At 36.7% G+C, this 14,898-nt stretch overlaps 1 protein-coding gene across 6 annotated transcripts in view; it reads left to right on the top strand.

Annotated features, from left to right (window-relative positions):
- Positions 1-14,898, top strand: part of STAU2 (staufen double-stranded RNA binding protein 2) — a 178,947-nt gene that overhangs the window by 66,563 nt on the left and 97,486 nt on the right. For all 6 annotated transcript variants that reach the window (XM_075085253.1, XM_075085250.1, XM_075085252.1 and 3 more), the window contains exons 8-11: positions 3,059-3,271; positions 6,833-6,970; positions 10,281-10,412; positions 14,378-14,438. In XM_075085253.1, the coding sequence (XP_074941354.1) occupies positions 3,059-3,271; positions 6,833-6,970; positions 10,281-10,412; positions 14,378-14,438 (544 nt within the window). The remainder of the gene's footprint in view (positions 1-3,058; positions 3,272-6,832; positions 6,971-10,280; positions 10,413-14,377; positions 14,439-14,898) is intronic.

The following is a 14,898-nucleotide window of genomic DNA, read 5'->3' as shown; positions in this document are numbered from 1 at the left end:
AGACTTTTTTTTCTCTCTTTTTTAAGCTGGGGAAACCTGATATGTCTGCCCACACAAGCACATGGAGATATGTTGGTATTTTAAAATTTCTAAATAACCATGGATGTAGGTGACATGTTTTTGTTGATCTGCTTTTTGTCTCATCTATTATTTTTATGTCCATTTAATCTTGTCGTAATCTTTTGAATTTTCTACCTGCAGTCTCATTAATAACTGAAGCAGTGTTGCTCCTTCATTGTAATTGTACTGCTGTTTTTCATTTGTCAGCATGATTCATTAAGTTGAGCCAAATTCACTCTTGATGTAACTTGACCTTAGGTGTGTTTTGGCCCCATGTGTTTTCTCTTGCTGGAGTTATTCTTTAAATCAGTGGAACAGAAAAAAGAAAAGTGTATTGAACTGTCACCCTTAATCAAATTCTCAGCTTTAAATTAGCCATGATTTGGTCCACGGGTCGTATCTTTCAACTGAGGAAATAGTTTAATGTACTAATGCATATAGTGTTCTTGGATAGCAAAGGCTGAATTTCTTTTTAGTGTTTTCTGTCCCTAGGCTTATAGCACAACTGTTCGAAATCATATGGAGTAAAAAGATCTTAAATCTGGGGTTAACCAAAAATGTTGTTAGCTAAATATTTTTTTTGCTAAATTACCAAATTTGGATGTTTAGCTTGATCCGGATCCCATCTGAATCCTATGGGGTTCATTCCATTGACAACACTGACTTTTTTTCATTTGAACACTAACAAAGAAACAGTTCTGAACATTTTCCAGGCAATTATTTACCTTGTGTCACATACTTAAAAGTTTAAAAGATGAAAAACACAACGGAATACGTTAGTTTTGTATTAAGAAATATATTTTCATGTATATAAAAATATAATTTGGTTTTGTATTAACATTCTTTTTCATACATTTGTATTTGTGTGCATATGTATATATGAGAAAACTTACATAAAACTAATATTTTAGGAACTCAGCAATTATATTTCTTAAGCAAGTTATTTTGTCCTTTTTCATCTGGTCAGTATAGACATTCTTGTATATTTTATTAATGCGTTATATTACATGTAAGTAGAAACATCTATATAATGGTATTAGTAAGACCACATAAAGATTAAGGACCTTTGTAAGGTTAACTTAGCCATGATTTACAGCCAATGTGTTGTAATACTTGGATAGCAATGTACAGGGACGATTAAGATACACCTTTAAAACAGAGTGGGAAACACGGCAGTGCAGTGAGAGTGTTCAGCACTGATACGAAGCCAACTGCGCCTGCGAGCGGGAGATCCCGGCGCTGGGCTCGTCCCTGCTCTGGTGCAGGCAGCGCAGCTTCCCGTGGCTCAGCGTGGGTCAGTGCCTCGAAAGCGCTGCTGCCTTCTCATGCAGCGAAGCACTAGTGGGCAGCTTTCAAGGGAGGCAATCTTGAAAAGCCTTCCGAAATTACCTGGAATCTTAGAGTAGGAACACTCCTGGACTGCAACAGAAATATCGCATGCTGGCACAGATGTCGTCTTATTCTGGGAAAATGCGGACAAAGTTGTCTGTTAATTTTCATTTTGTGTCTTTTTATTGATGTGTATGCTGTGATAATTGTATTTGCTGGGTGAAGCTGCCACAGAAGAGAGCTTAAAAAAGAAATACAAGCCTAAGGAGACCTCATTACAGTGTAACAGCAAAACTAAATAATGCAAGGGACGTGACCTTGATAAAAAGAACTTTAATACAAAACATGTTGTAATAATATTAAGGTTGAAGGTTTCAGCCCATTAAAAATTTAGTTATTACACCAAGAAGTCCCTAGCACCTTTACCTCAGTTCCCTTGCAATCAGGCATTATACTTCTTCAACAAACAGTTTGATGTAATTGCACCTACTGAAAAAATACGTATTTGTATTGATTTTGAAGATAATACGAAGAGGTGTCTGTCAGATGCTCTAATGTCTTCTTATACGCATGTAACAAAGATTAAATTAGGCAGCTGCTTCCACCCATCAAACAAAATAACTGAAGCTTTTCCCAAATAAGGTCTCTAATTCCTCATAGGCATTATCCAGACCAGTAAATGGCACATACGTGAAGAGATGGCTACCTTAGCACTTGCAGTGCTGTGATTTGTTAGTGAATGCATCCCAACAGTATGGTCTTCTAAGAGGAGACGTGTATGCATGTAAAAATGAAGACAGAAAAAGAGCTAAAAGAAGGAACAGCATTCAGAATTTCATTTTTTTCCATATTATTTTAACTTTTAATAGTGAAGAAATCCTTGAAATGGATTTTCTCTTTGTCCTCCTGAATATGTTTGGAAGGGAATGAATAAATTAAACTTTTCAGAACTGGTTGGCTTTTGTGTGAGTTATGATGGCCCTTACGGTTGGGAGGGACAGCTGAGACTTGTGGTGGCAATGCTGTGGCACCCTTTCAAATGTACGGGATATCGCTCTGAGTTGTGTTCTCTGGCAAGGTAAGAGTTGAGAGCAGGCATGCTGCCTGTAGCTAGGACAGCGTAAAAATACGGGCCTTTAAGACTCAAGTTTGGGACCATGCATGAACATCCTACATTTTTAATAGAAAAATGTATTAATAGAAAAAATATATTAATAGAAAAAAATTACAAATGGGTTGAAGTGATGCCATATAGATATAGTTTTGAAGGTGTTTTATGTAAAGAAATAGCCAAAGCCTAGTGGACCTTCATGAATTTAATTTCGTTAGTACGTGAAGCACCTTGCAAGACAAAAACCAGCAGCCTTGGTTTAAATATGCATTATTCTTGTGTATCGTGTTATTGTATAAATCTTTTTGAAAATATAGGTCTACTGTATTTTCTGTGAAACACTGAATATGATTGTTAGATTTGCTTTAACTCTTTAGCCTTAATTTTCTGTCCTCAAACCTGGTACTGTCATTAATACTTGTCCAGATTTTATGAAAACCCATCTAAAGCCTTCAGTTAGAAGGAAAACTGCATTAGTTGTCAGTGCATTGTAGAGGTACAAATATTAAGTTATAGTCTTGTAGGGTGATTTGACTCAATGTTACTTTTGCTTAAAAGGTGATTAAAGAAAGTGGACCTCCTCACATGAAGAGCTTTGTTACACGAGTTACAGTAGGAGAATTCACTGCAGAAGGAGAAGGCAACAGTAAGAAACTGTCAAAGAAACGTGCTGCAATGGCTGTCCTACAAGAACTTAAGAAACTTCCTCCTCTTCCTGTGATTGAAAAGCCAAAACTTTACTTTAAAAAACGTCCAAAAACAATATTGAAGGTATGTGTCTGCCTTTGACAGAAGTAAGAATGTTTGCTCAGAAAGTATCAGAGTTACTCAGATTTTAAATCAGTAAAGGCTTATTTGTCATTTTGTGTTGATACTGTTACTTGTTTGCCTGTGCTAATACGCCCCTGCTTTTTTAAATTCTGAGTGTGCGGTGAAATTCTCAAACAAAATGCCTTGCAAGGCACTCAGTTTAAGAACTGAGCTCACATCACTGAAGTCTTCAGAGGTTTGGTTCAAGTCTAGTGGAGGATCAAAACCTCCAAGCAGCTCTGTACAGCCATGTGAATTTTTAGCATCATCTCCTCTGGGAGGCCCTGCTAGCATATACGGGGAAATGGTTCTCTCCCTGGTCTTTCCTCCCTCCCCAGTTTGAAGAGGGAGAGAGATACATGAAATAGTAGATATAGGGGGAAATGGTGCACAGTCCAGCTCCCTCCCCTTGTGGAGATAAATTCAGGAGTTTTTTAGCTTCAGCTTCAATTTGTTTTGATTTTTGAAAGATTTGAAAGAAGGCCAAGAGTATGTTGACATCTCAGCCTAGTGTGTCACTTGTCAAGCACCAAAGGACAATACTTTTTTTTCTTCCATGTGCCTGTGTTTGATAAGGCTCTGTAGTTCTCAAATGCAGATAGGAAAATGACTGGAGAGCAGCCCGTGGGGGACCTGGGGACTTTGAACCATCCCTCCATGAAAATGTGCCCTGTCTGAGAGATATTAATTAATACGTTTCTTGCTGCACTGATGAGTCTTCCCTTATAGGCTCTGGATTCTTGTGAGCTCAAGCTTCTTAAATCGTGCTTTTATTCCTGGTGGCAGCGGATTTATTGCTACTTCTACAATTCAGTCAGCCTACGATGACTAGCCTGGGTTTGTCTGCTCATCATAAATTCATACAAAATCAAAGGGTCATCTAAAGTAATTAGTCTTCCAAATGATCTAACAAAAGCAGCCACAGAGTGTCCATGTATTTATGAAGCATCACTACCTAGTCTCAGCACTGAACAGCTAATCAGATTAACTTTTCATCTGAGTGGTGACAAGTGCAGAAAACAAGGCTTTGGAAGGGGCCAAAATCTGCTACTTTTCATTTTATTTTAGGAAGTATTATTTTGTGAGGAAGTGGTTAAGCTCTTCCTACATGATATTCTCGTCTGGCATGTTGGATAGTCAGTTAGGTATATGTAAGCACACATTGGTAGCCTTTCATACTCATTTTAGGTTGCTGTAAATAACATTAGAGTTGTTCACTTTCCCTCTGGTGTTACAGTCACTTTTGCCCCATACTATGCAGATCAGGAACCTTAAGACTAGAATTGCACAAAAAACCAGGAAACCTTCATGTCCAAAACCTGTGCTTCAGAATACAGTTTTAGGACCTAAATTTCATCTCTTTTTCTGTATTTGATTCTTGTTTAAAAAAAAAAAAAAGAAAAAAGAAAAATCTTCAGTTTTTCTCAATTATGTTATGTCCATAGCTTGCATTGTGTTAGGCTGGACAGCATTATAGCAGTATGGCTTGAACTGAACCGTTATTGAATGTTACATTGATAAATTGTAAAAATATGTAGATCAGTACTTACTTTACTGAAGTATGACCATTAGAAATCCGTATACTCAGTATGCCGAGTGCAGAGTTCTATAGGAGCAGCCAACAGAAAAGCCATCTAGAATAAAAAAATACTTTGGAGAGTGCAAAACTGAGTTTGAAAAGTGTACAAAGGACTTACTTCATCATCTTCCTCTTTTCATTTGCCTTTAAAACAAAATAAGTTTTTTTTTAAAAAAAAAAAAACAAGCCTCAGTTAATTAGATACCTGTCTCCTACTGAAATTCTGGGGATCTAATTCTCAAATTTAAAAAATTATGTAATGGAAACCCATCAGCATTAATGCAGCTTTAAAGCTGAATATCTGAAAAGGGATTGGCTCTGACTGTCTCACTTTGGAAAGTTTTTCTCAAGAAAGATGCTCAGGGTATAATAATGTAAAAATATCCTATATTGCTATGTACCATTTACATTACAGTCTTAAATAGAATTATCCAAAGATGGCCGTGTTAGAAAGAGATGTTAATAGTCAAAATAACCTGGATATGTAGAAGGTTTTTATTGTTTGAATACCCAAACTTCAGAAATGCTTTCAGTATACCCATTTTTTTTAACTTAACCTACACGTTCTGAGCATCAAAAAAGTAACAACAGTAACTTCTTTTTATTCATATATATATATTTATGAGGCTATATCTTATGGCCTGCACTTTATTTAGCCTGCTCTGCATTTTGTCTCTGCCTGGCTCCTTGCCCACACAGCTGTCCTTGTGCATGACATTGTCTTAATTCTTTCACCTACATCTTCTCTAACAGCTTCAGCAGTTAGGCTATGAAGGATCTGCTGCGCAGCTTTCTTAATATAATATCCTTCTCTGGTCTTTGCCTTCAGTCGCTGAAATCTCTTTGAATTCTTATTTGAAAAGCTCAAACAAGCATGACTGCTGATGATCTGCCATCCTGCAAATGGTTTCATGAAAAGGAAATTTCTCAATAACATAAAGACGGTCCTACATTCAGATGCCATTTACATTTGCAAGTTCATTTTTTGTGTTATGGTATATAAATCAGTTAAATATGACTTCAGAGAAATATTTTTAGGTCTTAATTTCGTTCCCTGAAGATCTACAAACAAATATTTTCATAGCTGTTTGCTTTGAAAGAGCATTTGCCATGTGACCAATAATGTATTAAAAGGATTTCAGAACTAGATAGTTTGTAAGGACTGTCGATTTCCACCTGTCTGTGTAATCTTGGACAGACCAGTTTCTCAGTCCCTTTTCCCCCCCATCAGATCAGTTCCCCCACCAACCATACATTTTGACATCTTATTGTGAGGATTATTGTCTGTTAAGTATTTGAAATACTTTTGGTTGGCTCACAATTCACAACACTTCTAGCTATTGGAGATATTCCTCTGTCTTTTCTACCTTCACTACATAAAAGTATTCTGAGGGTGAATTCCTGTGACACGCAAACAGAGTAAACCTTCCGCACCTTTAGTTGCATTGTAGGATGGAAGGCAGGAGTGCTGAGAAGGAAGGCTGAGAGAGGCAGCTTCCTTGTTATACAGCGAATCTTTTTTGTCTCTACCTATTCTTAGCGTACTGTTTGTTCCAATGTTGTGGCAACTTATTTTAAGGGATTGGGGGGAAGGGTCAAAGACACAGGGCAATGAGATATAGTTGATCGATGAATCTGCTAAGTTTCATCCATCCCCATAGGACCTCCATAGATAGATGAGGGTATTAGTAGCTTAGAGATGCTAGGTATACACACTACCTGCAACAGTGGCAGGCAATAGGAGCATATTATTTAACGTGGTTTTGAGCTTGTGGATTCTTATCTTCTGTCTCATGATCAGAAGATGGGAAGAAATTTACTTCTTGTTCTCTCAAAGGGTGTATTAAAGAAGAGTTAACCCTAGTAAATAATTTATTGAAGCACTATAATAGCTGTATGGATATATGCTGAAGTAATGGTTCTTTCTTTTAAACCTGTTTTAGACTGGACCAGAATATGGTCAAGGAATGAATCCCATCAGTCGTCTGGCACAGATCCAACAGGCTAAAAAGGAGAAGGAGCCAGAGTATGTTCTGCTTTCAGAGAGAGGAATGCCTCGCCGTCGAGAGTTTGTTATGCAGGTATCATCTGTTGTCACGTTAGAGATAATGCCCGTGCTATGTTATGTTAAAACTGAAGCAAAATGGTGGCATAATACGAAGCGGATCCGTCTGTGTTTAGCTTGTTGCTTTATGGTCAGTTATATAAGATTATGAAATACAGCATCAGAAAGTTTGAACTTTCTTCTTTCTCTTGTTGAAACAAGTGGCAATTAGGTTATGCGTCTTCTAGATGCTTTTCTTGTAGTGATTTTACATTTTTTTATACACTTCTTATTTTTATTTCACCTGATGGTTTCTGTCTTTATCCCTGATGTCACTGTTGGTTCATGATTTATTTACTTGTACTTGTCTTTTGGAAAAAAAATTTTTTTTACTTTTTTTTTACTACTCTTGATCAGAGGATTGCAATACAAACAAGTATTCTGAAATATGGATATAAATGTCTCCGTATTACCAAGCATTTTGGTTTAAAATAATAGTGTTGTAAATCTTGTAAGACCTCCTTTCAGATTTTCAGTTTCTTTGTGGCTTTGTTCGTATCTGCAATACCGCAAAAAAAACATTCCATTGCATCTTTTAGCTGGTCCAGTTAAAGGCTATGGGCCTAATACAGAAACAGTAGATCGTTAATTTCTTTAATTTTTCAATGAAGAACATTCACAAAGGTTTGATATAACCATTGATATTGTGTTATATAGCACAACAGCAAGTTAAGAAAGATTAGGAACAGGAAAGAATTCTTTGCTCTTGTGTTTTCACTCGGGCAATTTTGTGCCGGAACAATTCAGAACAGCATACCTGAACTTGTTTTGACTTGTTGTCCACAAACCACACCAAACTGTCACTTCTGATCACAAACAAAATTTATGACGTTCCAGCACCTCCTCCTCCAGAAAATTAGTTATGTTTTCACGTAAATCTTTAAGTCCCTCCTTCGTGTCTACCAAGAAAGGCTAGCAATCTTCATTTCCTGGGACCCCAGTGGTCTTTCTTGGTAATTTATTATTTGTCTCTCTGAAGCAAAAGAAGATATTGGGTTCCTTTTGTTACAGAATCTGATTTATGAGTATAAACTTGGATTTCCAACTTTTTATGCTGTGTGAAAGTATTTGAAAAGCAGTGATCCTATCACAGACCGTCCCTTTTCCCTTGCTCAGACACCCCATGGGAAGTCCACAGTTAGAGATGGTTGTGTGAGGCATCAGGAGAGGACTGTGTAATGCAGTCCAGTATTAGAAAGATGGGCTGAGAATCTGGTTTTCCATTGGAGGAGTCTCAATAATGGTAAAATCTTTAGTTTGAATTTAAAAAAAAAAAAGCAGTGAACACATAGAAGATTCCCTTGTGTAGGAACATTTGTGAAGGAAAGAGTCTAAGAGATTCCATAGACCACTTGCTTTATTATGTAAAATTTTAAACACCGTAGCCCCATTTTTACCCTTTTATAATATTTTCACACTAAAATCGTGCTGCTGTTTCTCCCGCCTTCAGGATGTCTCAGTGGATTCATTATGACATGCAAAAAACCTTATCAGAATAAAAAGCCTTTGTATAAACTACTTAAACAATGTTTTCATTTAATTTAATTGAATGTGGAAGTAAAATATCCAGAGATAATATGTTCATTTTTATCTGTCACACAAAGAGCAAGTTTAGATGTGATGAAATGGATCCAATTACTTGTCCTGACGACTAGATAAACAGAAGAAAACCTCTGATGACATTAGTTGGTGTTCTGTTCCCAAAGTTAATTTCAGAAAGCTCTTTCTCTTTGTAGCCAGACCTTTAATCCTTGATAGAGGTTATAATAATAGCTAAACCAGTTTTACGGGTCTGAGAAATAGCAGCACATTGATTTATTGTGAGCTATGTTATAAATTATCATTTTGTCTTGTCCCATTAAAGTCCCTCAATTTTATTGCACATAAACTTGTAGCAGATTGGCTATTTTCTAATTGCAGAACTGTATAGAAGATAAGGTTTTTATTTCAAGATTATTAATATTTCTGTCTTAGGTAGGTGAATCTTTTTTTATTTATATATGTTTAATTATATATGTACTTTTAATTATATATGTACTTTGAAGAGATATTCATGACCATTATTATTTATTTACAATATCTTTGTATGTAGAACTAATTGATATTTGAGTAAAGAAACATAAAAAATTTTAGGAAAATATATGCATGATAATTTGAGGAACGTGAATAATTACTGAATAACATAAATTACTAAACAATATTTAGAATTTATTTAATTTTCTAGTAACAGTTTTATGCCTGTTTTTATAATTCTTATAACGCTCCTTCCAGAGTGTTTCTGGTCTTTGACCTCTAAGTGGTCAAAGGTCCAGTCTGACCTCTAAGGTTTCTTTTATTCAGATCACCTTGGCTATTTTATTATTTTTATTTTATTTTGGTTTCCTTTTTTAACACACTTTTAAGATATCATATGATTTTAAGAGAAAATTTAGCAAATAAAATGGCTTAATGGACAGAATGAAACACAGCTATCAAAGAGCTATGAATATTGGATAATGACAGTGCTAATATCACAAACCAGACACATACAGCTTCAGGAGTTCAAGAATGGTACCAAAACCAAGGAATCAGTTCGAGCCTTACTCTTTATGGATATCCATTGTCTATAATTTGTCTTTATTTTGAGGTTTTAAGTTCTCCTAGTTTTATGAAAGGCATCTTGTTTGCCAGAAACCCTTTGTACAGACCACAGGTCCAACAAGGAACCTTTCCAAAGACTACTTTGGTAAAAGCTAATCGGGTGTAAATGCAGAAAAGAAAGCAGCCCCAGTGCCCCTGTTCCTTGCAATGTGACAAAGGGGGAGGAGGAATGCAAAATGGTTTTCATCTTTCTTTAGAAACCATTCTTATTTTAATCTCTAGGTCATTGTGCTTCTGTTTTTCTGGATACTGTCCTGATGATGCTGGGGAGCTGCTGCAGGCACCACTCCTACAAGAATGAAGGGAGTCCAGATCCTGTAGCACTTCCTGTGTTAAGAGTGGGGGAGATGTTCTGCAGGGAGAATGGGGTTGGCACAGAGGCTGGTGGAAGAGAGACACAACTGTGTGTGCACTGAGATACAAAAAATGTACCTCTTTGGTACAAGTTTGGGGACCTTCTGAAAAATCTCAGCAAGCTCCTCTGTGTGAAGCAGTATTGTAGTCCCCTTCTGCTCTATTCTTACTTTTCCAAGATTGCATCTTCATCAAAAGAGCTGACGGTTGTGGGTATGTCAGCAAGATTATTTCGTGGTGATATTAAGGAGTCTGGCATTTATAGTGATTATGATCAATGTCTTCTTTTTAAGGTAAAAGTAGGCAATGAGATTACTACTGGAACAGGCCCAAACAAGAAAATAGCTAAAAGAAATGCAGCAGAAGCAATGTTGCTACAGCTGGGTTACAAAGCCTCCACTCCTCTTCCAGACCAGCCAGAAAAGGTGAGAACCAATTGTTATGATGCCCACATTTTACCCTTGCTAGATTTCGTAGCTGTATCGGCTAGTCGCTTAGTCAGAACAGGAGCTTAAACTTGTGCACCCCCTGTTTTAGGAGGTTGCTTGTCAGAGATCAGCCTTCATTTAGCTACAACTCTATAGCTAAAGTTGGTGGTAAGTGCAGCCCCTCCTCCTGTAAGAGTGATTAAGAACAGAAACATAGTTCCAGAGGATAGTGTGTGTGCAAAAGTGGTGTGTTCGCCTATTTCTACTTACAGATCAGGATAAACATGCTTCTTGCTTTGATTCCATTTTGGGTATCCGTGAGAGGACTGAGAGGAATGATGTTATTAATTTTCATACATGAAGTAGTTGTAGTAGTCAATGTTTGTATTCCGTTGTGTATGCACTAAAAGCATTCCAGAAAAATAATGGCCTTTTCAGGTTTGATGACTGAGAAGGAAAATGTGTGTCATCTTTTTTTGTAAAGAAGAAATTACATTTTAAATTTGTATGTGTTGCAGGCATGTATTTCCATGTTAGTGATGTGCAACTTAACACTCCTCTCCTGTCTTGAGTTTATTGATGGAAGGTTTTGTAACCAAAATTGTAAGGTTTTGCCTTTTGTATCCTGAAGAGATATTTGGTAAGGTATTTGGCTAAGCTGTGGACTCTGAACAGCTTCTGTCTTATGCAGAGTCACTGCATGTATATATTTTGATCATGGCTTACGTTTGCTGTGGCTGCACCAGCTAGCTCAGGTCAGCAGAATGTTCTGCTGGGCTTTTCTGGGGACCACATGATAAATCTGAATATTGGATAAATATATAGGAAGGGACTCTGTCCTATATGTTCTATACTCCTAGGCAGGAAAAGATAAATGCCATACTGGTTACTTGGCTCCACCTCCTGCTGTTTCCCTGTCCTTTAAGAGGAGCAGCTCCATGCTATTCACAATCACCTCCGCTATGTTCTTCACTATATGTCTTAGTCATATACAAGTGCGCGATAGTCTAAACAGAGTACTTGGAGGCCAGGTGGTGTTCCTAGTGAGAACACACTATGCAGTCATAGCCATTTTAAAAAAGGCTTGTGACAGAGTCAAATGATAATTCATTTTCACCAGAATGCTGAGACTTTTCTGCTGTAGAAGATACTTTACCAGTTTCAACTTTTTCTTCACTGCCAGTTTGGCCAAAAGGCTTTTTGAAAAACAAAGCAGAACAGAAAAGTCAACTTTTTTTTCTAGTAGGAGAACATAGGTTTTCGTTCTTGGATTTCAAATTGGCTGAACTATTTTTACTCAGTGATTTTCAGAGATAAAGCCTGAAAAAATCAATACCAAAACATAGTTGCTTTGGAGAGCTCTACACCGTGGAAACTTGTGGTTACACTGAAATCCTTAAAAAAAATTGAGTGGCTAAAAAGGGGCACTGCTGCTTTGTTTCCCTATGTTTATTAAACTATTGCTTACAAGTGCATTGTCTTCAAAAAAAGCTGTTTAATTACATACTGGCAGACGTAGATAGCTTAGAATTGATAGAGTAGCATACAATGGCCTAATATTATTCTGAACACAATGAGCAAACATGATACTGTATCCAAAAAATGTGAACTACTCAAATTTTATGTAGTGGGAGTATTCAAGATCATAGAACAAATTTTTATAGCTTTGTTGGGGTTAAGGACATAAATGATCTAGAACATCTGGCTTTATCTTCTATATATAACAGAATGAACATATTTAAAGCAAATACACAAGTTAGTTTGTGTAGATGAAAGCATTTTCATTCTCAAACTAAACTCTGCTGGAGAAGAGGGAAAATAGCCTTTAGATCTCTACCAATTTGAGCATTGCAAAATTGCTTCCATATAAATTGCACAATAAAAATGTACTGTAAGAAGATACTTGTTTCTCTCTTTGAATCCAAAATGGGGCCCAATGTAGATTAGCTGATGTATCAGGTTGGCATCTAAATGGACAATTTTCACTTGTGTTGCTTTTGATGCTTTTAAAAAAGGAATCTTCTCTTTCTCCTGCCACCTCGCCCCTGAGTCCTTTCATCCCCTTCCTCCTGCCTTAAAAAAAAACAACCCAAATTCAGTGTTTTTTCCTTAACTGTGGTGCATAAAATGTGACTGTGTTCATTGTTTTAATGAAGACTAATTAAGAGTGTAAAAAGAGCCATGCATGGTGCTGATGAGAGCACAGGTAAACAGGTAATCAAGGTGATGTAAAAAAGTAAAGGCTCTGCCCTATTCTGAGGCAATCAGATTCCTGGAAGAAGTCAGTAATGGTTGTGCAGAGCCCTGAGGAGAGCAATTTGAAAGTGCCCTGGGAGACTTCTTGTAGCTGCCAGAATTTTAGCTTTGTGGATCAGAATGGAGAGTTGTAATGTCTTCATTTTTTCATGCTTCCATCTTTTCATTTCTTCTTGCCACTTCTATTCTCTTAGAGAAAAGAAAACCAGAGTAGGCTGCACTCATGTGAGACAGCAGCACTAAAGATAACTTACTGATAGACGAATTCTTATTAAATTCCATATCACGATCAAGGTAAACAGTAAAAAGAGAGGAATGAGGAGAGTTGGAAATGTTCTTCTCATATTGTAGCACCATGCTCATGCAGATTTTCAGATCATGTTATGGATGCATAGTATGGATTCATGACAAAACCACGCTGTTGTGACAGACAGCAGTAAATACAAATATATTTATAGATTTCATATTGCTTATTCATTTGAAGAACTGTTGTCTTCTATGTTTTCCAATATACGTATTATCTGCTTCATAATATGAATAAAAAGGGTTATATGAAATTAAAGTGCATGGAAATGAGTGACCAGTTTGAGAGGCAGCTCTAATACCTGTCTTCCCTTTCCACTAAATATCTCCCATTTTTATTGCACATTGCCTAGGCTCTAACCACATTGGGATGTACATGATGAGGAAAGGCAGGGAAACAGTGAGAATAGCTGCTTTGCATAGTGTGCTCTTCCCTCCTCTTTCCCAAGGAAAACGTATAATTTAGTAGTCTGCATTACAACATGATGGTAATCTAAACGGCTTTAATGTAACGTCTGAGATGCAGAGGCAGATTTCAGCTGGCTGATCCTCCTTCACTTCTCTTCTGCTTTCCAATCAACCCTGTCTTCCAGAGCAAATGATTACAACTTTGTCATGTCATTGCTGCGAGTTTTTCTATTAGTTTACAAACCCCCTGAAAAGGATCATTTGTTTCACATTCATCTCTGGTTGTCAATAGCTCCTAAGTCATGAGGAAGCTTGGACTTGTTTATCCACATTTAGATGTAAATCTAGAACACTGCCATCTTATTTACTGTGTGGGCTTCAGGAATGGCATTATTTTGAGCTTCTGTGTTAATTGCTTCCCTTTTCTGTGTCAGAGTAATACCAGGTGTTAAGCATAATAAAGTTAATATGAAGACAGTTAGCTTCTTCAAAAAAATGTATATAGTAAAATAATGGAAAATTGCCATCTTTTTTTGCTTCCGCTTCAGTAACTAAAAGGATTCCTAGCAAGTAAATATTTTTAAATTACACCCAAAGTACTTTGTAGTGTTTATGCATTCTTTCATAGGCAGATATTAGGATCTTCTTGTTTCAGAATGTAATTTCTCTGTTGTCTGTGTATGTTTTCAGTTGAGAGCTGCTTAAAACATTTGAATTTAAGTCTGATTTGGTAACATATTGAGTTGAGCCTAATCCTGGGGGAAACATTTATATTTCAGTGTTAGGCAATAGTTGTTAATGTTTATTCGTGAAGGGTACATTCCTCAAATAACCTATTTCAGACAAAAATTAAGATGCATTAGCAAAGTTTTGTGAGCAGATATGGCAATCTGAAGTCATCCTTTTTAGAATCTTTCAACTAAATTTATAAACATGAATGTTCTGTTTAAGGAGTAATTTGCCCTTTCTTATTTGTCTTTTTCTACCTGTTTCAGCTTGGAGAAAACAAGAGCTGGAACGGCCAGAATGTTGGGTTTCCTGAGCCAACAAGTAACAGTAAGTATTGCTTTCTAAATTTATATTTATACTTAACTTCTCTTTGTCTCTGTAGGATTTGGATTATTCGAGACAATTGAAATGCTTTCTGTAAATATTTTAGGGCTTTTATTGCCATTAGATGAGTTAACTCTTGAGAGTCCTCTGTGTGAGTGTAGGTATGAATGAGTGCAGGAACAAGGAGATTTTTATTGAATCACTGAATCATTGAATCCATCTGGTTGTAAAGGATTTTAGGAGGTCGTCTAAACTGCCTGCTCAAAGCAGCATCAGTACAGAGTGCAGACAAGGTTGCTTATGTCTTTTTTCCAGTTCTCCAAGGATGGAGATTCCATAGCTTCTCTGGGCAGCCTGTTCCAATGCTTAATTATCTTCACATTGATTTTTTTTTCCTTTTATCCCAGTCGGAACATCTCCTATTTGTTTATGACTACCATCTCCTGTTCTTTTGCTACATACC

The sequence above is a fragment of the Phalacrocorax aristotelis genome, chromosome 2 (assembly GCF_949628215.1).
Source record: "Phalacrocorax aristotelis chromosome 2, bGulAri2.1, whole genome shotgun sequence".
Lineage (NCBI taxonomy): Eukaryota > Metazoa > Chordata > Aves > Suliformes > Phalacrocoracidae > Phalacrocorax > Phalacrocorax aristotelis.
This window is presented reverse-complemented; position numbering and strand designations above follow the sequence as displayed.